Source organism: Oryzias latipes, chromosome 11, assembly GCF_002234675.1.
Source record: "Oryzias latipes chromosome 11, ASM223467v1".
NCBI lineage: Eukaryota > Metazoa > Chordata > Actinopteri > Beloniformes > Adrianichthyidae > Oryzias > Oryzias latipes.
In genome coordinates, this window is record NC_019869.2 from 23,130,938 (window position 1) to 23,154,146 (window position 23,209).

General features: G+C 37.4%; 2 protein-coding genes across 3 annotated transcripts; one reads left to right on the forward strand and one right to left on the reverse strand.

Moving 5' to 3' along the window:
• Positions 1–8: 8 nt before the first annotated feature.
• On the reverse strand, positions 9–4,606 carry LOC101165652. The gene is made up of 3 exons (XM_004074225.4): positions 4,343–4,606; positions 2,176–2,719; positions 9–413 (listed from the first exon to the last, which is right to left on the reverse strand). The coding sequence occupies exons 1-3, from the start codon at positions 4,347–4,349 to the stop codon at positions 251–253; spliced, it is 714 nt and encodes a 237-aa protein (XP_004074273.1). The 5' UTR covers positions 4,350–4,606; the 3' UTR covers positions 9–250.
• Positions 4,607–9,375: 4,769 nt separating this feature from the next.
• On the forward strand, positions 9,376–22,333 carry pip4p2 (phosphatidylinositol-4,5-bisphosphate 4-phosphatase 2). 2 transcript variants are annotated; one of them, XM_023960166.1, is made up of 8 exons: positions 9,376–9,666; positions 15,732–15,880; positions 17,187–17,293; positions 17,432–17,555; positions 17,848–17,922; positions 18,378–18,430; positions 20,524–20,614; positions 21,031–22,333. In XM_023960166.1, the coding sequence occupies exons 1-8, from the start codon at positions 9,561–9,563 to the stop codon at positions 21,172–21,174; spliced, it is 849 nt and encodes a 282-aa protein (XP_023815934.1). In that variant the 5' UTR covers positions 9,376–9,560; the 3' UTR covers positions 21,175–22,333. The 2 variants fall into 2 exon arrangements, with proteins under 2 accessions (XP_023815934.1, XP_023815935.1); XM_023960167.1 differs by lacking the exon at positions 17,848–17,922 and having other exon boundaries at positions 9,388–9,666.
• The last annotated feature ends 876 nt before the right edge of the window (positions 22,334–23,209 follow it).

Below are 23,209 nucleotides of genomic sequence, written 5' to 3' on the forward strand. Positions count from 1 at the left end.
AAAAGGAAAAGAATTGAACTTTTTTTCTTTTATTTTTTCTCTTTTCAGAATTACAAGTAGAGCAGTTGCGTCATGTTCAATGACGCTACAAAATCTCTGTATTTAACACAATCAATACAATATGAAGCAAGATTTATCGGCTGCATTTTCACGATCTTAATGACAGGTTTTAGGTGTTCTGCCGACAGAAGTTGCAAACAGCAAGCCTACTCTGAAGAATCCATCAACACGTACATGCACATACAGTGGTTCATAAGTAAGGGCTCTTCAGCGCAGGCATAAAGAGTTTGCCGATTCGATGTTGTGCGTTGAGCAGGGTTCTCTCTAAAGTGGAGAACTGTCTCTCCAGGCGGTGTGCAACAGCACTCCTGTCATAGATGTTGTCCCTTGTGTTGGCAAGATGCTGCTTCATTCTGAACAGAATAAAAGAAAACATGGGACTCCATTATAGACTTAATTGATGAATCACGATTTTTGTCCAGTTTTAGTTGCACAGCATGTTCCATCAGTTAAAAGGTGGTTGGAAATGTTGAGTGTTAACGTTGTCAATTCTATTTATATAGCACTTTCAAACAACAGCAGTTGATACAAAGGGCTGAACACGGGAAATAAAGAAAACAAAAACTAAAACACGTTAAAACACAAGATTAAAAATAGAATCCAGAGTTGTTAAACTAATATAATGGATGATTGGGTCTGTAAATCTTTTAAATTTGGGGATAATTAACAATTCTCAGTGGATTTAGTATTATAGTAGCATCACTCACTGGATTAAAGATGTGCTGAAAGTTGAGCTTTTCTGCAGTGCAGCTATTGTTGCATGAAGATTTACATGCTTTCTGATCTGATTTCTAGTGAGTGGGACTACATGTATTGCAGGTACAGAACTTACATGCAGTACACCACATTTTAACCCACAACATTACAAATTTCATAATGAGATTATAGTAACTCGATTAAACCCTACAAAAATATGGAAAATGCAGTAAATCTACAGGTTTTGTAACTACACAAAAGCTAATTAGTATGAAACACAAAATATCTGAAAATAATGAATCAGGAGAATAATCGATACATTTGCAGACCTTACTGTAGAGCAAATTCTGACTATAAATTAGCTAAAAGTGAAAGACAAAACTGTCATGGTGATATAGTGGTATCTTGAAGGATGCTAAACAAAAATATGTCAAATAAATAACTGGTAGTCTCGTTTTTGTAATTCATTCTAGAAAAAAACATGTAGGGTCCAATGCTACAAATTAGCTTCTCCAAAAGCATCATAACATGTGAATTGGACTGCTGTTGTACAGTACATGGATATTTTTATATCTGTCCTTATTCATGAAATAAAAATCAAAATTGAAACAATTGTCAAATAGGAACCACACAGTCTATATCCTGCATGGCTGTTTAACCCCAGAGAACCCCAGAACAATTTTCTTCTGGGCTTTTAAAGTTAATTTGACCATTTATTTTTTGTCTGCTCATTTTTGTCAGCCGGAATTCACTACAGTCAAAATAATTATAATAACAAAAAAAAATGATGAAAAAAAAAACAATCAGAAATAATTTACATTAAAAAAAAGTTAAAAATAAGGAAATAAACTGTGGCCAAATTTGACCCACAGGTTCTTTACAGTGCATACTGCATGATGAAACTATGCACATTTAGTTTATTTTTCATGATTACCCAGACTTATTGCTGGTGTTTTCAGCTGAAATTGAACCTATTTTTGAAAACCCGTTTGCCAGATATCCACCTTACAATTATAAGTAATAACTTGAATGCACCATCTGCTGAAAGGCTGAATTACTACATAACACAGATGTGTGGGGAGAAAACAAACCTCACACAAAAGCTGTTAAAATATCAAATTTTTCTGTAGTTCATACATTTTGAATTGGATATTAAGCTAGTAACCTGAAAATCGTCAACCATTGAGTTTATATTTTCCCCATATCCATTGGTAAAATTACAAACTTGTTTTTAAAGCAAGAATAGGAATCAGAGAATCCTTTAAAAGTGTGAATCAAATGTAAAGTGACTCTTTGGGTGCATCTTTTAAAAACCTATGGAAGGGACCCCTACTTCCTCAAGGGCATGCTTTTAAAATAAAATTAAGATTTTAGAAGTTTTTTCTTTGCAATTAGAGGAATTGAAACAATTACTGTTACCTTGTGAGGACTGCCTGCTCTGTTCCTTCTTTTCTCTTCTCAGCTAAAGAGACAAACACCATCTCCACGGTTTTCACTGTGTCTTCCATTTTCTGATGTTCTGAGTGAATTCCCTGGATCTCCTCTTTGGCTTTGTGGTTGTAAGAACTTCCTCCCTCCTCCACTCCACTTGAGATGGACAGAGCCTGCAGGGCAGCCCCGTTCTGCAGAATGAGCACCCGACACTTGGCAAATTCTTCTGGTCCGACAGCGTTTTCCCAACAGATTGGAGCTGGTGGTAACCAGAAGCGCTGGGTGCAGTTGACCACATATTCTGGAGATTCTGAAACAACCGGGCTGTCCCCGGGGAAGCTGTGGAGCACATGAGAAGGAGAGAATCCAGATCCCCATTCCCAGCCCCCTGTGTCTCCTGACTCTTGCTCAGGTGAAAAAGCATGAAGAAACCCTGCTGCAGCAGCATCCTTGGACTGAGAGCTGGTACCCAGCAGGATGCAGCAGGAGAAGCAGAACCATTTCATGATCCACCAGAGCATCTCCCAGTCACCTGATTAGACACAACAAACAAAATTCAACATGTGCACAACTCTTTTCTTTTTTAAAAGAATAATTTATGGAATGAAAAGGTAAACATTTAGCAGTTATTTTTCTTAAAATGTGTTTTGAATAACAAACTTTGATTTCTTTTTTTTATTTCTTTAATAAAACCTTGCAAATTAAAGAAAAGACTGAAGAAGACCCTGCTGTAAAACAGGGCAAATATATTTATTTAACATTTCAATGTGATTTCACTTTTTACATGCTTATCCAAACATTTAGATCCTTGACACTGATGCTGTCCAAAAGTGAACCACTAAGTAGAGTTATTCAATTGATGCTTTAGCCCAGTGTTTTTCAACCTTTTTTTTGAGCCACGGCACACTTTAAACCTTGACAAAAATCCTGCGGCAAACCAGCATCCAAAAATTTAAAAAAAGGAGAAACTCATAGTCTGAATTGATCTACAGCGCGCTGCAATCTTACGTGCATTTTTGTGATAATTGTAGCAGATAAAGCTGGAAGCTGCAGCTGTTTTTTCTAAAAGATGGAATAAAAGTTAAGTTAAAAGATTCAAAAACTGTTTAATGTGTATTCGTTGTGGTTTCAAGACGTTAAACAAGGACGACATCATTTTAACTCAATGCATCATGGGAGATGTAGTGCAAACAGCGGCCGAACGCTTACAAACTCGCGTCTGTGAGCTTCATTGTTTTGTTCACTTTTTCTACGGTCTGATACCGGATTCTGTGGAAAGCTACACCACTAAAGACGAGCTTTAGCTGGTATTTTTGTTAGAACTGAGCGACTTTATGAGCAGAATCAGAACAAGGAAGTGGAGACTTTAACCACTTCTGATTGGTCAGACTGATGACGTGTGATTGAGCCTCCAAGAATGATTGGTGGAGACAGTTAAAGGGGAGGGACTTTTCAGAAAACAGTTATAACTGCAGCTAAATCGTGGTACCGTCATTCTTATCAAAATGTCTTTAATAGAATCAAATGAACACAAAGAAAAAAGTATTTTATGATCTTTCATATTCCTATCTACTCAGTGTTTTATCAGGGCCTGTGTGGATGAACAAAACGCTGATATCCTGGGGATGGTAAATGTTTTTAGATCAGTTAATGAGGGCGATCACCCACTGCACACCTGACCATCTCCTACAGCACATGAGTGTGCAGCGGCACACTGGTTGATAAAAACAGTGTTTTAGCCAATAGATAAGAATTGTAAAAAAAAAGAAAAGAGTAATGCAACCCCTGCAGAGGGCCCCACGTTATTGTTTGCCCTGGACCCCCAAACTGCCAAGTCCGCCACTGTGATCCAAATAAAATTTTCAAAGCAATAATATGAAAGAAACAATCAAGAATTAGCCTAAAAATTGGGTTAAAGAAAGGTTTTATGTATTCACATAGCCCAGAAACGAAAGCAAAAAGAGGTCATGAAACACAATAAATCCAAAGTAAATGAGGATCTGTAAAAGCTGGACTGTGTGTTTGTGATTTGTCACAAACACACTGTCTAAACAGCCTCCTAATATTTTACTGGAAGATCTAACTTTTGCATTACAACAAAACTTCCCACAAACATACAAATGTAAACCTAAATACAATAGAACTTTTTACTCACCTCGCATAGAAAAAACAGGAGTGGCGTTCGTGCTGGTGTCTCCACTGAAGCCTGCAGCACAGATGGAAAAACTGACTCAACTGCAGCTTTTCACGCACAAACCTTCCTTTGGCTCAACCACATCGTCAGGATTACCTTCAGAGCAAATGGGAAAGCAAGCTAAAGAGTCTGCTTTAACTGCCTTTTTTTGTGTCTCTGTCTGCTGTAAGAAGAATGTGGTGTTTCCACCCTGCAGCCATGACTCCTGCTTCTGTTAACAATTAAAAAAAGGAAGAAAAAAAGTTTATTTTGCTTTTTTTTGCTTCTTCCACACATTGTCTTCCCATACAGGAACATAATGTTTATTTAAGTATTATTAGTCAACTTACCAAATGTATGTTACATGATTGATTATTATGCTTTTCAGAGCTCAGACGTTTTATTTGCTTATTAGCTCTTAAAGCTGTAAAGCTTGTTTCTGCTGCACCACATTTATGTCTATTAAACCTTAGCCAGAGAGTGAACTAGTCTGAGAACAAATCTTGACATAAGCAGCTTGGAATGGGACACTTTGGCACAAACAAGCAACAGGGTTGTAACTGTAAGGGAAAGCAATGACCTGGGTAATGAGCAGCAAGCCTGCATAAACTGTCAAGCAGATCTAAAGTTTTTTATAAATAATTCAATAAGTCCTCCTTTAGAAAAAAGTCCAACTTAATTTTATTAAGTATAAGTATAGCAAGTACACTACCATGTAGGCCTATGTGTAGTGTGGGAAGTACAGTACTAATTGAATACTTTTTCAGACTAGATCGCAACATTTTAAGTTTACAACCATATAGTATATTAAAAGTAAAATTCAAGTATTCTGTCACACTTTTTTTATAGACTAATTTATACTTGTGGACTACTTTTTGCTAATGGGTGTTCTTTAGTTCAAAAGCTGTTGAGTGACCAACCAAAGAAAACAGAAGAAGACACTTAAATTGCTATGGTTCTGAAGAATTCCTCTATTTATTTGACAGCTCTGGATGGTCTTATTTGTTCTATTTTGCAGTCAGTAGTTTTCTCCTTCGTATTATCAGCATGAATCTTCTTATGGGAAGTCTTTTTATTCATGTTAGCAACCATAATCAGATGTTAGTTTCAGGTTTGGATCTTAGGGTCAGTATGAATTTTTTGTTTGTCAACTGATTTTAAAATCTGGAGTACTTTTACAATTTACACTATAAAGAACAACAACCAATAAATATTGTTCACTTTTCGGCATACCTCTTCAGGGTTCCCCACGGGGAATCAGCTTTCACTGATTCGCACAGGTGGTTTGGCGGAGATTTTTATGCAAGATGCCCTTCCTGACACAACCCTGTATTTATCCGGGCTGGGGACCGGCACAGGGGGACCCAGACTTCGGCCCCCTTGTGGCTACATAGTTGGGCAGTATGGAGCGAAGGGTCTAGGTCAAGGACCACACTGGATGAAGCTAATCTTTTCGTATAAAACCTATAGATATTCCCCCCCAAAATTGATTTAATCATTTGTACCTAATTTATTTGAGCAAATGTGTTTAAAAAAAAGTTTCGAGAAATTGTGGTTGCACGGTGCAGAGTACGTTGCTGACGAGTGATGACGCAGGTCTTCACCCATCCACAGACCGCAGTGGAAAAACTGCATTTTTCACAAAACCTTTTTGTTCTCAATTATTTGAAAAATTTACTTTTTTATTTTTCAAACTTTATTTAGCTTTTTCAATAGATATTCATGGCACATAAACATTGTTCTTTAAAAATTTTTTTAACAAACACTGTAACCTACTGTATACAAAATCAGTTTTCACATGTACAGTAAACATTTGGCATGGTAATGTTAATAAATCTGTATGTTCGCATTTTATCTTTGGGTGACTTTGTATAAATTGTAAACATTTTTCTTCATAAAAGGGTAGTGTAGGCACAGTTCACCCACAATAATTAGATAAACATACTATTTAAGATATGTAAGTAAATTTCAAACAAGTTGAGCCTCTTGTTATTGCTCCCCGCCAAAATTCTTATTTATGCATGTATCTCTAAAAAAATCTAATTTCATTTTGGCTTTGGTCTGCACTGAGAGGTTTACTAGCTGCTAAATATTTGCATTTTGTGGTCAGCTTTTATCAAAGTATTATTAATCCTTGTTGAGACAAGAAAACTTAGCTAAAGAAAGAAAACCCCAGCCTGTGCTTTGCAATTCACTGCAAATATAGCAATTTGTTTTTATTTTCATTTATTTTGAACTTATAAAAAACCTACCATAAACAGAAGTAAAACGCTGAATGACAGCATGCAAAGTTCAAAAAGGTCTTTGGGTGACATCTAAGTTTAACAGGAAGGATAGAAATTGAACGAAATTTAGCAGGTGCTGATATTCAAAGAGACTCTGAGTTTTTATTATTTCACTGGACAACTTTGTTTACATACCACAAACATTTGATATATATTCTGATTCAGAACTCTACTGATCCAAAAATTCATGATACATGCTTAAGGGCCTCATTTATAAACGTTGCGTACGCACAAAAGAAGGCGTACGCCACTCTCTACGCAATAGTTGAGATTTATAAAAAGCAAACTTGACGGGAAAATGTGCGGTCCTCCACGCAAGCTCTGACCCAGGCGTACGCACAAAAACGGGTGAAATGAGAAATGGCGACACCGTCGGCAGATGGAAGAAACACGTGAAAGTGACAGTGTGTGCCAAATCGTGCTGGCATGTGCTGTGCTACACAATGTGGCACAGCTTAAAAACGTGCCTCTACCCCCTGGCGCTGATTGCTGTGTTGGCCCCGACCCTGAACCCCATCCCCACGCATTTGAGCCATTTGCTGCTGCTGTGCGCCAGCGTTTGGAAGTGATGCGTCGCTTATAAAGAAAAAGAGGTGTGGAAAATATTATTTATTTAAGAATTCCCTCATCGTGCAGTTTATTTCAGTCAGGGCGATCTTGATTTCGCCCAACTCCTTGGCCACCTCTCTGATTGAACTACTGACTTCCCTCTGCATTTCAAGGACTGCATCGGTGAGGACACGTCCACTGCTGGAGGGCTGAGAGCCGCGTGCCGTGGAGACGCTGGGTCCAGACGGCTGCTCAGCTGCAGCATCGTAACCACTGGCCCCGCTGGAACACCCAGCAACTAAAATAAAATTGTTCTATATTAATAATCTGTAATTGTGTAGCCTGCATACATGTGACTTGACTGCATTCATTTGAATTATTTCTCTTTCCTGTGTCAGCCTGACCCTGGCGCGTCGGCGTCCCCTCCGTCTCAGTCAGGTGACTGAGGCGGAGGAGGACGCCGATAAGGGGGACTTAATAGGGATTCCCCAATAATAGCGGCCAGTTTCTCATCAAGAGGGGTCAGCTCCGGTCCCCCCCCCCCCACCACCCCCCCCCACCCGGCGGACACACTCTGCCGATGCAGCGCTAGACAACTACCCCTGGCTGCAGCCTGCAGAATGGGGCATCGTAGTGGAATGCTTTGATTGCAGAGGAATGTGAACACGCTGTGGAATGTTAGCCCCGCCCATGCTGAGGCCGTCACAGCGTGTTCACATTCCTCTGCAATCAAAGCATTCCACTACGATGACCCATTCTGCAGGCTGCAGCCAGGGCTTACTCGCGCTAGACGTTTTTTTTGCCTCGACTTTGATGTCCGATCATTTCTTTCATTTCTTTTTTATTTCGGCCACGTCCCAGGTTGTGAGGCTACAGCATTTACGGCGTCTGCCACCGTTTGCCGCTCACGTGCCTTTTTGGCATTAGTAATGCCCACACTGTGCCCTCCAAACAACATTCTTCTCCTCTTTTCCACCTCGCCAACGATAACTTCTACTTCACATTGAGTGAAGTTACGTTTTTTTGATTTCCTCTCTGTGTTTGCCATGATTTAGCAAGCCATGAATATTAATTTGTGGGCGTTTCACGGACTATTTATGGGCAACTATGGGCGTGTCATGTAGCCGCAAAAAGCTGCGCTGCATTTAGAATCGGTTGTGATTTATAAAGGGAAAGATGCGTAGGATGTGCGTGCGCACGGTTTAATAAATCCGAATATTTCTGTGCGTACGCACGTCCTATGTTTCATCCGTACGCCACTTCTGACGCAAATCCTACGCAAAGTTTTATAAATGAGGCTCTAAGTCCTTTATCAGAGTTCCTTCAAAGCTTCTGTATTTGTAGAGACTTAAAACTTTTTTTTCTTTACAGTGTTTAGTTTTTTATATTATTATTATATATACCAGCTGTGCCTTCAGCTTTGTCGTGTCATATAAACCTTATGAGTCTCAAAATCCGAGTCATAAGTTTCTGCAATTCTTTGTTTATACTCCACAATGTGGAAATGGTGACTGGCTTTCATATAGAAAATGTTTTGCTTTCCAGTCACACTTTGAATACTATTTTCTGTAATTTATTTTCTTCATTTTACAAGTTTTCTGATATATAAAAAAACTATTTACAGAATAAATGGGTTTCATGCAGGCGGAAATCAGATTATTGTAGAGAAATATGGATTAGTAAGTGAAACTTCTCATAATTATTTAACTCCTATTATCTGTTAAAGGATATCAGATTTACCTTCAACATATTTTCTTAAATAAATTGATCAGACGATTAGATTTTTTTAATATGCAAGTAAACAGGCTCCAAATCTTATTGGGATTTGAAGCCCTGACAAAACAGCTACCTATTACTTTGATACTATACTTTTTTTTTTTTACAATAGTCTAAGATAAGTGAATTTATATTTGCAAAACTGAATTTGTTAAAGACATGAAGACATCAATAAAACTTGACCATGACCGGACTAACAGGAGGTTATGACTTCAGTCTATAGTGCCATCTAGTGGCCATAAATGGAAATGGTTTGGGATCTCAATTGGAAAACGCTTAAAATTTAACCACTTGTCTCTTTTAAACACTCAGTTTTGAATAAAAGTTTTACTTTATGAATTTGGGTTTTTTGTTTTTTGGGTAGGCTAAAACGAACTTTACTGCAGAGGCATTTCCTGGGATGTTTTGAGGCAGCTCCAGAGAACAGCCCATGCCCGGAGCAGTTTTAAGGGGGCGGGGACCGCACGAGGCTCCTCCCCTCTCAGGCCGCCGTCGTCTACAGAGTCTGCCGGACCGGACCAACTCGGCACCGCCAGCCACTGCAGCCGGCTGCCCTCCCTCGAGTGGCCAGGAGCCTCCCGCAGGACGACATGGCCTCCGACGGCATGGACGAACGTTCCCCGCTGCTGTCGGGCCCCAATTCGGAGAATGTGACCCCCAACGCTTCCCCGTACCTGCAGGATTCCAGCCCCCGAGGTAAACAGACGGGCGAACGCGGAGCCTCGCGCGCCTGCATGCTGAATCATTTCGAAGGCGTATCGAGTTAGAGCGTAAATAAAACCGCAGCGAGGCCGGGGCAAGGGCATTGGGATTGGGGGAACGGCAGCAGACAAAATAAATAAATGAATAAATTAAATAAAAATGGAGCGAGCAGCGTGAGAACTGGAGCAATAGGTTAGAGAGGAGAGGGCCTGCTGTGGTATTACTGCTCTGATTTAGTCAGTAAATTCATGCATCACGACGCACTGAGCTAAAGATCTTCTGGATTTATACGTCAAGAACGAGGAAGCCTTGTGTTGCTGTTGATCATGAGGAGGGAGAGTTAAACCACTGCAGATGAAGACATGCAAGCTGCCTTTGTCTCGTCTTCCTGCTATTAAAAGCATACTGATGTATTTACATTAAGATCACAAACAGCTGGCTTTAGTTTCTTGAAAAACAACAAATCATACATTCCTAGAAATTGATATTAACAGGCTTAAGACATGTTTAGCTAATATTGACAAATAAATCCTATGCACATTAACCGATCCAACATTTATGGATGGGAATGACTTGTGTTATGGATTTAGTTTCATCGTGATCTTCTGAATTTATGCGCTTCAGGAGACAATTCGTTGAAGCTGCAAACATGATCAGACATGGGGACATTCTTTTCTGCATTGTAGGCTTTACATTTTGCCGTGAAGCATTACTTTTACTGTAATTCACACCAACAAATCCAGGTCAAATAATTTTTCCTCTTAAGCTTTTACTGGCTATTGCAACAACACTGGTTGTTTTGTGGCAAAGTAAAGGAACTCAAGACAGACTAATGCGCCTTTTCTAGTCATTAGGGTTTATATCAAATAACATTTGAGGAAAAAGGGCTAATCTTGACCAAAAAAAAAAGAAAACTAATTCACTGTTGGATTAATCACTTTAGACTTTAACACTAAAGTGACAGCTTGTTTGCACAAGTTTGCCGAGACAAAGTTTAGTAATATCAGACCAATTCCAAAGCCACCGCTTCTGCAGACTAGTTCATAAACTAATCCCACTTTGAATTGTTGGTGCAAACTCTGCATATGTATAACGGATTAATCAGAGTCTGAGTCAATATTTTCCCCCTGTTTTAAACCAGACTACATGGTGGAATGATTCAATTCATAATTTGTGGTTGACGATAGGATTCATAGTAGATGTTGGTTCATTTTGAACGATCCGATTCACTGACCAGGACATCTTTAGCCAAAAACTGATCCAGTTTGACTCAGAGATAAATACCTGGCTACTGAACAGTGCAGGTGAAGTTTTTCCAGATGCCTTGTATTTCTTGCAAGACAATCAAGTGTAAATTAAATATATGTACAAACAAGTAAACAAGATTTAATTGCAAATCCATTCACATTTTAGTTTCCTTGAATTCAGCCCACTGTTGTTTCTCCACATCAATATATTAGCATAATTAGAGCACGTCTTTGCTATATTCAAAGCGTTTCTAACCATCGGACTGGAATGATAGCTTGATCATTTTTTGTTTTCCAATAATCAATTTATTTCATTTTGAATTGATTTTACATTTGTATAGGTCGATTTGATTAACAACTTGCGTCAGACCGATTGATCTGGTTGGATGGGAGAAATAAAAAATCAACTCATCTAATAAATCAATTAATGTGTACAGCCCTAATATTTAGAAGTAAGAGTAAGAAAACACTTAAAGCCTATTTTCACAATTTCTGGAGTGTTTAAGTAGATTAAATATTTATGATAAAAAACTTTATCTGAGTCTCATTTATTTTCATCTTTGACCTGAGATGTGACACAGATCAAGGTGTTTTTTTTTTAAATAGAGGACCATTAAATTCTGTCAGGCACGTTTGTTATATATCCATTTTTTAAGCGATGTTATACAAACAAGAGCTGGACGAGATAATCCTCATTCACCTCAAAGTAAAATGATTGGATTTTAGTAATACTTTTTTACATATAGTCTTCACAGCTCCTTTTATACTGCATCATGTCTACACATTCACACACTGTATTTTAAATATAGGTGAGCTTTTTAAACATAAGGTTGTCATATTTTTAAATTAAACTGGAGGAAGTGTGACCCTATAATTAGGCTAAAGCAAGAGAATTGGGTGATGATGTTTACTCATTTTTTAATAGAGAATTGGCCATGTCAGTCGCATATGAAGTGGCTTTATATCATCCTGATTATAACCATAAGATGATGTCCCCATAGTCCATTCATATGTCGACTGTCTTGTTGCAAGCAAAGGGGTTAACCTTTAACACGGTGGGATCAAGGACCCAAAAAATCCACTGAAGTGGCCGAAATAATGTTATTGCTCGACATAGAGTTAACCTGCGCCTGAAGTGGCCCTTAAAACAAATTACCAGAGACATTTTTGGAGTAAAATCAGATTAGTGAGGAAAATAGTTGCACGTCAAGCACTTTATTTTATTAATTTAAACACCGTCCTGTCCAGTTGTTTTAAGAAATGTAGCTTTTTATGCTTTGCGTCAAGCATTTTCATGTCACAAGTTAAATAGGAAAACAGAAAAAGATCATTATCAGCCGTTTAGATTTACACTAAGAATACAGCAATAGCTGTTCCTTGCAGTGGAGGAGGGATGTTGTGGTGCTGTTGTCTTCTCATCTTACGTCTGAGAGGGTGGATATCGACGTCTTATGGCTGCTGAATACAGTGTCAGACATGCATTGCGGTAAATTTTAGGACTAAGGGAGACTAACAACATTTAGAGAAAACATAAAAACCATTTAGCGTGGCTTTTCTTTACTTATTTCATCATCAAATTGCTTAATGTTGTTTGTTAACCTTTAGTTTATGAGTCGGTTTATTTTAGAGCTGGTCAATAGATGTTTCAATTTAATAGTCTTTTGTTTATAATTTGATGTCAAATGTTATTTTTAATCAAAAGGAAGAAAAAAAATGAAAATTGTTATCACATATCATCCATTTGCACACACATTTCAAGAGCCAGCATTACCTCTGGGATTTCCTTGATCAAAGTAGTTCATGCAACTTATTGTTATTAACTTTGGCTTAATTATCTGTATTTCATGACTACTTCTTTTTGTCACATTTATTCGTTTTTTAGATATGTAAGCATATGGAAATATTTCATATGGCCTTCGGAAAAATATTTTGTATTTTTTCTTAATACTGAAAAAAACCCTTATTATTATTATTATTATTATTATTATTAATGTTGTTCCAGCAATGTTTGTTTTCATGAATGTGGGAAAGCTTATTCATTTTCTTTAGAAGCATTTTTATTAAGTGTATATACAATTACTTATACCATGGTCCGGTTGAATACTCGATTCTGATTGGCTGCTGGGTATGCGTTAAAACCTGATAACCGCACGGTGAAAAAAGAAGTTCCGGTCGGCTAGCTTAAATGATTTGTATCACTGCGCCGGCTTCTGTAAAACAACCTTTTGCTTCATCAGATCATCGGGGCAAAAACAAGCGGTAAGCGATTAACTTTCCCTCTGAATTGATGCTTTATTCAACCCATCGGGACGATCAGCATATATATATCGCCGAATCTTAACTGCAGCGGTGGTGCTGCGCGACGCGGACTATATGTTACGTGATGCGGCGCGATGCGCCGCATCACGTAACATTATAGTACGCTGTTTATGAGAAAAGTGATACAAATCGAAAAAAAAAACAAGAATTAAGGACTAAAACCTGGTTAATATGTATTGCTTTTGTAAATGACCATGGTATAAGCGGGTTAATGGCCTTCGAAGTGTGCGGTTACTACTTTTTACCGCACTTCGCGGAAGCAACCGTCCTCCGCTTCGCGTCGGACGGTTCAGGCTTCCACGGCGTGCGTTAAAAAGTAGTAACCGCACACTTCGTCGGCCATTAACCCTTACATATAGACTTGTATAAAGACTTCAATTAGTTTCTTCATTCCAGTTTGTAGTAATCTCTGTCATTTCAGATTTTTTCTCTTTTTAAAAATAAAAGATTTCTGTGATTCAAGGGGTGAAGATGACAACACATTTTTAAAAAACTGAGTTTTATTTAAGATAAAAAAAAGTTATTAATAAATAATTGTTTTCAGGGGGTTGGTTTGGTTGCATACCAGTGAGAGTGCAACCTTTGGCATTTTCGAGTCATATTTATAGCCAGTTTTGTCCAAATTGTATGTGGAATGTCCCACCTGTTCCTGTGGTGTGGAGAGCCAAGCTCATTGACCTGTCGATTTGTCTTATTATTCCCCTACAGAGTGAGAGGAAATGCCAATGGCTTAATTTTTTTTGTGTTGGCTCAAATGGCCACAATAAGAGACTTCACTTCCTGTTTAAGATGGGTTTGAGAATGAAAGTAACTGGAACCAGGTCAGCCGCTTGGTAAACCTTTAGTGGTTTTTACATATGTAATTCTAATCCGGTAATTCCAACGTCCCATTTAACAACAGAAAAAAACATTTGTAACCTTCACGGTTTGTGCAAAAAAAGAGCGCAGGAGCTCAGCAGAGAGAAAAGTTAAAATGGTAGCAAAAAAACCCATCTTCTGAATATGCTGGTTTCGGGGCTCCAAAGGTATTTGTGCCTTGATTCATAATGTTCATTATAAAGCACAGTTTTAAAGTACTGGTGCACGAATAAAACAGAAGCTACACAACCAGAGTATCACAATCACAAAAACAAGAGAAAAGTACAGTAGAGCAAACCGAGCGCATGCTTCAATCCAGAAAGACAAACGTCATCTTGAAGTCCCAAAAAAAACAACTCCACCCCTTCAACCGTTACACAATAGTCGGCCTGTAGTTAGATTTAATATTCAGCACAAATAATATTGTAGTAATTCCTTAAAAACAATGGTTTGGTTTTAAATTTGAACTTAAAACTGACCTTTAAAAAAAAAAAAAAAAAAACACGGGCTCGGCGGCGGTAATTTCAGATTGTTTTCATTTGAAATTTCCAGTTTTGTATCAACAGACTTTTGTTTTCCAGTTTTATAGATGTACCCTATCTTTTCTGAGCTACTTAATAAAAAAATGTATTTTTTCATTTGTTTGTTTAGTAGATATTTGTCATTCAAAAGGCTTTCCCTTTACTAAAATGTTAAATTTAAGACAGGTGTTTAGACCGATGAACATCGGAGCTTTAAGGCAGCCGAGGTGCCACTGCATTCAGAAAAATGTAAAATATTAAAAAGGCTGATTCAATAAATGTGGTTACTGGTCTATTATGATAAAGGAAGTTTTTACAATATTATTCAAGATGATAGAACTGCAACATGGGTTTTTGATTTGGTAAAGTTCTGTTTGAAACGTGTAGGGAGGTAAAAATGTCAAACCTACCGGTATATCTTAAACTAAACAAGTGTTAAACTGTGGAAATTCTTTAAAACTAAGAAAATAAGATTTTCTTTTGTTAATTTACTGAACAGTGTTGAGCTTTAAATATCTATGCTCTGCGGTTTAGGATCCCATCTTAAAATTAGAGTTTTTTATTGGTATTTTGTACCTTTTATAATCTATCAGTTCAAAAACAGGTTTTTAACAATGAATGGATATTTGTCTGCATGTTAATTACATCAATCCTAAACAGGCTTTGGTTTAATTGACATTTAAAAACTGATTTAAAAAAAAAACTCCACTAAATATTGCTTTAAAAAATCCAAATTTGAACATTTTCTAATCTTTTTATGTGCTTTAAACAGAATTTCAAATGAATTGTCCGAAGGTTTTACTGTCACCTATAATACGTTATTGGTAACATTTCCTCCTATTGCATATTATTTCATCATTTTGTTTCTGCTTTTTTTTTTATCTGAAACCTCTCTGGATCTAGTAAGTGGATTGTGTTTAAATAAGCCATTAATTCTCCCTTATGACAGTTTATTTTCGTAATGAGTGCCACATAAGGTGCATTTCTCTCAGATGGCTTTCATTTGACACTGTTAAGCGGGTTTGTGAATCCGCTGAATAATTGTTGGTGGGCACCGACGGCTCACTGTGGTGTTTTTTCTTTGTATTTTTTTTTAATCTTCCCTCCCTTAAAGCCGAGCTACCTCCCCCCTACACCGCCATCGCCAGCCCCGACGCCAGCGGTGTGCCCGTCATCAATTGCCGCGTGTGCCAGTCGCTTATCAACCTGGATGGAAAGCTGCATCAGCACGTGGTCAAGTGCACAGTCTGCAACGAAGCCACAGTAAGAGAAAGCCACTGTTTTATTAATGAGCTCAGGAAAGCGTCCTCTCCTTTCTTCTTTTAATTCCTTTTCAGTTTTGACATTTTAATATTCAGTTCCTTCCTTTTTTCATTTGATTTCTGTTTTCCTGTTATTTTAAATCTTTTTTTTTAACATCAAAGTACTGACAGTGTTCACAAAATGACATTTAGGAAAGGCGATTTTCATTTTGTTGCACAATTAATTCACAAAGTGTTTCAAAGCAAGAGAAAGACCAAATTAAAGCACAAAGAGAAAATAAAACTGCAATAATTTCCAACACAATAAATAAAACATATCAGGATGAAAACAGTAAAATAGATCATGAAAGCTAAAATCACTTTAAAACTAGAGGAGAAGAGTGCCGGCTATTTTAAAACTACAATGTTTGACCTTTTTGTTTATTTATTGCATTGCAGTTAAATTACCTTTTATAATGTTCAATTCCTAATTGTTGGCCTATAATATAAAGACAATAAATAAAACTCCTGTTTAATCTGCAGTCAAGACAAATGCAGCTCAAAAGTTGAGCCTTATTAGGAAAAAAACGTGCAAAACTCTTAAGGTTTACTTACGGTCATTTTTTACGTTTTGCTTTTAAGAAACCAGGCTTTCTAGTAACTCTTTAATTAGACTGAGAAGTTTCTCCTTTTCTTGCTGTTCAGTCTAGACGCAACACAAGTTCCTCATTTGTGCTAAGTGACTAGAGTGAACAATAAGTAACAAAAATAAGTAAGATGACAGAAACGCCTTAAGGAAACTCTTGACATCATTAAAAGCAGTAGTACCTCTGAAGCATCAGAATGTCACTTTTTAATTTGAAATTCCAGTATGTTGCATCCAGAATAACAAACAGGTGAGAGTTGTTTGTTTTCTAAATCAATAAGGGGTGAATATATTTTGTATTTTAAATTTTTAGCTTTAAGCACAATTCCTCTCAGAACACAAATAATGTTTCTGAATGGAAATGGTTTTACTGTGCTTAGCTGAAAACACAAAATTCTCTAAGAAAGTGCACACTCTTGTGTGTCGGTGCAAACTATGCAACAGCAGTAACTAAGATCTGCAATTCCTGTGCTTTTTTGTGCACGTCTTACCAAAACAAAAGGAGATTCATGTCAGCTTTGATCGTCCCACTGTATGTCCTCCATCATCAGAAAAATGGCACAAGAATATGTTTAAAGCACAATTTTCATTAGAATTGGTCTTTAAAATTTTTTTCGAGGAGCAGTTTTTAGGATTTCTGTAAAGCAGGCCTCTAGTTCTCTGCACTTTGTTTGTCATGCAGCCCATCAAGAACCCCCCAACAGGAAAGAAGTATGTGAGGTGTCCCTGCAACTGCCTGCTCATCTGCAAGGACACGTCCAGGAGGATAGGATGTCCTCGACCAAACTGGTAAAAAACCAAAACATGCAGTCATGTTCATTATTTTTATGAAATAATAAAGTGCTTAGAGAATATTTTTTCCCAGACCCTTATTATTATGTCTTGGCTAAGATGGAAGCAGAACATTTTTTGTTTGTTTGTTTACAGCAGACGCATCATAAACTTGAGCCCAGTCATGGTGATTCCAGAGGAGCAGCCAGCGCAGCCGGCACTGCCCATCCAACCTGAAGGCATGAGAGTTGTCTGCGGTCACTGCGGCAACACCTTTCTGGTTCGTAAACCTTTCCAGAGGATCTCTCAATGACAGAGTTTAGAGGGTGATGTTGCTGTGCTGCTTTTTTTTTTTTAAAGGATTTTCATTCTGAGAGCCTCGCCTGTTTGCAATCTCAATAAAATTAGTGCCAAAAAAAATAAATAGGTAAAAGCATCTACATGTTTGCTCTGACCTAAAGTGCCTCCCTGCCATTGTTGTTTATATGAAAACTTGGTTGGCAGAAAATACTCCAAGTCAGTGCTTCCTTCTCCTCTAAACATCTGCACGTTGTTGCTTGCGCCACTTGTAGGGCAGTGAGGACGCCCGGTCATCCCAGCCTATGTCTGGTCTCTCCAGAGATGGCTCTCCCCCAGCACAGCAACAGGTTGACATAAAGCTGGTCATAGTGGTGGATATCATAACCTCAACCTAACCTGCTCGGGTTGAATCTAAACCCCGGTTGACACTAGTTCTTTTTTTTTATTCTTTACACATTTTTGGAATACAAGCCCAAACGTAATTTATGTTGTTGTTTAAGTGCATTAAATGACCATTTCTGTTCCATCTTCAAAGAACAAGAGTGACCTGTGTCAACTGGAGCTTAAAAATGATTAAAGTGATCGGGTTTGATTTAACCTAAAAGCACAACTAACAGAAATCAGAATAAAAATGACTCAAGATGATAAATCAGTGATAAGGGGAAATAACCAATTGCAAACTTGCTAAAAAATCTTTATTTATTTTGGTTTAATGTCATGCAGGATAATTGTTTTTTGTTATTTAGTGAAATGTTAATGAAAATGCTTGTTTTTGTGTTGTTTTTTTTTTTTTTTCCTGCAGTGGATGGAGCTTCGATTTAACACTCTCGCCAAGTGTCCACACTGCAAAAAAATGTGAGTCCATCTGAAAATGCGCTCTTGTTTTGAAGGAATGTTCATATCCTATGGTCATTGTTCAGGTTCCCTTGTGAGCTGCACCTCAACAATTTACTTTGACACCAGTCTAAACGCACCTTTACTTCAGAAGATCACAACGCCCCCAAATACATCTTGCAATTATTTAGCAAGTAGATAAGGGAACTCTGTGGTTGGTTTATTCTGCAACAAATCCTTAAGCTACACAGTTCTCAGAAGCTGTAATCAGACTCTTACTTACTGTTTCAGTTCAGTTGCAGTTGGGCGCTGAGATTCGAAGCGGGAATTTTCAGTTTCCAGGGGGAAGCTAATCTAGACGTGTGACAGGAATTAAAGATTGGCCTCACATGTAAAGTTTAAGGGGGTTTGGTGGGTCACAGAGGTGAGGAATTGGGTGAACAAATGGGTTGAAAATTTTCCAATGTGTAGTTTCTAAGGTTAGGAATTTCCTTACCCACAATGCCTCATTTCATCAGAGGGATTCCAGAAAGGAGGAAAGTTTTTTTTTTTTTTTACAAAAGTGACCCTGCTGAAAACTAGCATTGATAGTTGGGCCTTAAAGGCAAAACATCACAAATGGGACTTTGTGTATAAAAAACTCCACGTGGAGATTTCTCGTTTTGTCATTTAGATGACAACCGTTTCAAGGAATTTCTCCTCTGTTTTAGTGCTAAAGCAAGTTTTGTGGAAATTGGAGCACCGGGACTCTTAGGCCTTTGTACTGACTGTATAATAAACAAACATTTCATCCATTATTAAATGAATAATTCAAATGAAAGTCCAAGCTTTTGTGCAGTTATGATCAAAGTACAAAACATTCCAATGGATTCTAGGATTCTAGTGGAAGCTCAACTTAAAGTCCCACTCCAGTGATGTTCCTAGTGATGTTTTAATTATGATTATGCCGTTTTTTGCTAAATAAACCCCCAAAACATGTAATTTTCTAAGACATAGTTTCTGCAGCGTGGCAATAGTTAGAAGGGAAATTGGGAAATTAGAAATTAGAAATTTACCTCTGAGTCGTGGGCGGTACTGTTGGTGCGGAGCAACCCCGCCCCCACTTTCCCTCAGTGTTATTGAGCAGGGAGCTTGTGGCCCGCCCAGCGTATTTTCTACGTCACACTAAAAGCTCCTTTTCAATGGCATTTTTTGTCTGCACACCAGTCAAAATAATATGAATAAAGAAAGACCTAAAATGCAATTTCAAGCTTAGTTTTCTTCAAAAGAAAATGTTAAAAAGCAGGATTTCCATCGGAGTGGGTCTTAAAGCAACATGCTGCCAATAAACACATTTTTGTGCAAGTTACTTCAAAATTATTTTGTTTCTTACCACATTTTATTTGTCACTGTTTCTCATTTGTAAAAATGTAACTTAATTATAAGAAAAAGTAAAGTAATGGGAAACGATGCTGCAAATGACTCTAAAATGTTTGCCCCCCTCCTAGAAAAGTCAAACTAGCAGAGTAACTAAGACTAATGTTCAAAAACCTGTCTTCCAAAACTGAGTTGAGGTAAATCAAGTTATTCCTAGATATTGTAAATTGTAAAGTGTGGTTGCCGTGTGATCACTGTTCAAACACGGAGTGGAGCACGGAAGAAGTCAAGAAGGAAGGAAGAGTTTAAAAGAAAAAAAACCCGTTAAATATCAGGTGATTCGGGCCCTCTAAGGCATCTGAATAGCAGCAATCCCTGAAGAATGTCGGAGTCCAGTCACATGAGAGCCATGTGAGATGTTGGGGAATAAAAGTTATAGTGGGTGAGGGGCTGCAGCAGAGGCAGCAGCTTCAGGGTAGTCGACTTGTAAATGCTTGGCTGGAGTATGAATGAAAATGAAAACGATGGGAGGTGGACATGTGACTGTCCTCATGAGTGACCTATGAGGTCTTCATGGAGCAGCTTTTTTGTAATTTGAAGCAAATAACCAGGAAGAAGGAAATGGAAGGTGTTACTGTCATGCAAAAAATAAATGCATTTTATTAAGTAAAATTCTGGTGTTATCTAAAATAAAAATGATTTTATTCTTAAAAATCCTAAATATCCCTTGTTTTCATTTTGTTCTTGTCCTTTTGTAGATCGTCTGTTGGCAGTGCGCTCCCCAGGAGGCGCTGTTGCGCTTACATTACTGTAGGAATGATCTGCATTTTCATTGGTGTGGGTTTAACAGTGAGTATGTTTTCCCTTTATGCTTATGAATTTGACTTCTGAGATGCTCATCTCTGGGAAAAACTTAAAGGTTTTTAAGTTTTTCTCCTTTGCTGGGTAACTATTTAAAATCGTGTTAACATCAGATTCTTTTATGAATTTGACTTTATGGCTGTAAAAAAAATGAAATGATTTTAGCAAGTTTTTTATTCCTCTTTAAAAAATAAAAAATGATTAAATTGAATAAATGAATAAATTACCACTAAACAAGCGGAAAGGAATGGGTAATAGAGAGACCATTTCACATTTCCATTTAATCTAATTTTACATTTGAGCAGATTTGCAATAAAATCAAAATCGTCAGTATTAGTAAGAGAATGTCAACCATGTTTTGATCCCCCCTTTTTTTTTTTTTTTTAAATCTCCTCCATGGTTAGGTCGGGACTCGAGGTTTTGCCCGCCGTTACAACGCCACCTATGTGTCCTGGGCATTTGCCTACCTGCTGGGCCTCATCTGTCTGATACGAGCCTGCTACTGGGGAGCTATCAAAGTCAGCTACCCGGAGAACAGCTTCGCCTAGAGAACAGTAAAGACGTGCACGGCTCAAACGACAAACCCTCTTTTTAGTTTCTTTTTTCCTTACCTCTTCAGACTTCCGAGATGTTACGCACGTCTGATACCAGAAGAAGTGTATGCTGGGGATTTCTCCTGTCGTGCTCATGTCTGGATTTTTTCTGAGTCACTGTGCAAACCCTCCTCCTGAAGGTCAATCCAGAGCTGGTCCACAAAGATTTGAAATCTTGCTCAAGTTTTACTAAAAAAAAAAAAAAAAGCACTTTTTTTTTTTTTAGATAAATGACAAATTTGATCTGGCTACTTTTTATTAAGTTTGTAGAACAATATGGTTTTGTTTAGGATTTTTGGACCAGTTTTTAACTGCCTAAGTGGCCTGACAGTACTCTTTCTTTGTCTTGTTACTGACCAGAACAAAATGAAACCCCCTCCTGAAATCATTGTCCATTGCACTATGATTTATGCAATTTTGAGTGAGGTTTTGCTGCTAGTTGATCTGGAGTTGCAGTGAGATACACATTCATGCTGCACTGCAACCTTGCCAGTGTGCTCGTAACAATGTTTGTTTTTTAATGCTCCAAACGATCAACTTTTAAAGGTAATTGTCTTTATGTACTCATGTGTGCCAATTATGTTGCCTACTGTAAGGTTAAAAAAAAGCATTATGCCCACCTCTGATTTCTTTTCTTTTCTTTTTCTTCCTTTTCCTATATGTTTGCAGCTTTAAGGAGCAATAGCCCTGCTGGGTCATTTTTCTTAGCCTAAATTGCTGCAATCGTTAAGATTATTTCCAAACCCAGAACCAGAGTAACTCACAGCTGCATGTGGACTCCGTCATGGCATTGAGGTTTCTTTATGTTTTGTTTCAGAGGGAGCTGAGATCTTTACTCCTTCCTCCTGGGGGTTAGAATGTAAACCTCCTCCCTCCGCTTTAATTGCTGCTTTCCAATCTCCTCTGAACTCCTTCCATGCTAGCATCTCTATATTAAAAACAAAAACTCAATCTTGAGCACAGTTCCAACGTCTAACCTTGTTTTGAATGTGATTATGACAATAAACCAGAAAAAAACGTATTAAAAAAACGAAGTAGTGGGAATAGAAGGAACAAATGGTTTGTGTGTCTTTTTAAAAATGATAATTTATCAATAAAATGTAAAAACAGCCAACACTGTTCTACTGTTTTTGTTGAGAATGTTTGAGCTCTGAAGTTTACGTTGATCAACTTTGCTGTGTTTCTTGTCTTTAGAGACACATTTTCAAATGTTTTGTAAATATTAATTTCATATCAAAAATTTATTTAGCTCTAAACCTAACAAAATCCTAAAATGATGTAATTTTGAAAAATAAAGAATTAAATGGTTTCTAAACTCTAAAAAACACTCCTGTTAAAGGGAGATTTTATATTGAATGAAACATTTTTTAACAGCTGATATTTGACTAAATTCAATATTTATCTTCTTATTATAGAAATTCCTTCAAGCTGCTGTACTGCTGTGATGAAATATTGCAATTTAGACAAGCATTAAACAATTTCAAGACACTTCACCTATCAAATAAACTAATAAAATAATAAATATACCTGAACCAAGACCCATAAAATTTAAACATTAGTTAGGGCATTCATTTTTATATTTTCTTTTTGTAAAATGATGTTTCAGTTTTGTCCAAAAATAATATAAAAACCCATAGCTCACAAGTTAATTGACATACTTTTGCTGAACTTTTTGAAATAAGAATTAATACAAAAGAGAAATACCTAATTTTATTTCTTGGTTATCATAATTTCAATAAAGAGGCAAGCATTGTTACTTCAAAGAAAACCTGGCATTTATGCACGATGGTGACAGCATTGTTTTTTTTTTGGTACTTTATAGGATTGATAGCATTTCAAATATTATCCTGGAGATTTACATTTGGTACTGATAGAAAATGTATGACATCAAAGTCCTGCAGCACAAGATTTTTGGATGAAACTAATATTTACTGTTCATTTGGGGTTGGGGTCATGAAGGCAGGTCTTGAAGAGGTGACCATTGTCTGCC

Bases quoted from the DNA above. Each gene is read 5' to 3' on its own strand.
- pip4p2 (XM_023960166.1), top strand. From the start codon at position 9,561: ATGGCCTCCGACGGCATGGACGAACGTTCCCCGCTGCTGTCGGGCCCC. The intron at 18,431-20,523 runs GTGAGTCCATCT...GTCCTTTTGTAG, and splicing joins TGTCCACACTGCAAAAAAAT to ATCGTCTGTTGGCAGTGCGC. The intron at 20,615-21,030 runs GTGAGTATGTTT...CTCCATGGTTAG, and splicing joins TCATTGGTGTGGGTTTAACA to GTCGGGACTCGAGGTTTTGC.
- LOC101165652 (XM_004074225.4), bottom strand. The intron at 414-2,175 runs GTAACAGTAATT...TATTCTGTTCAG, and splicing joins GAGCAGGCAGTCCTCACAAG to AATGAAGCAGCATCTTGCCA.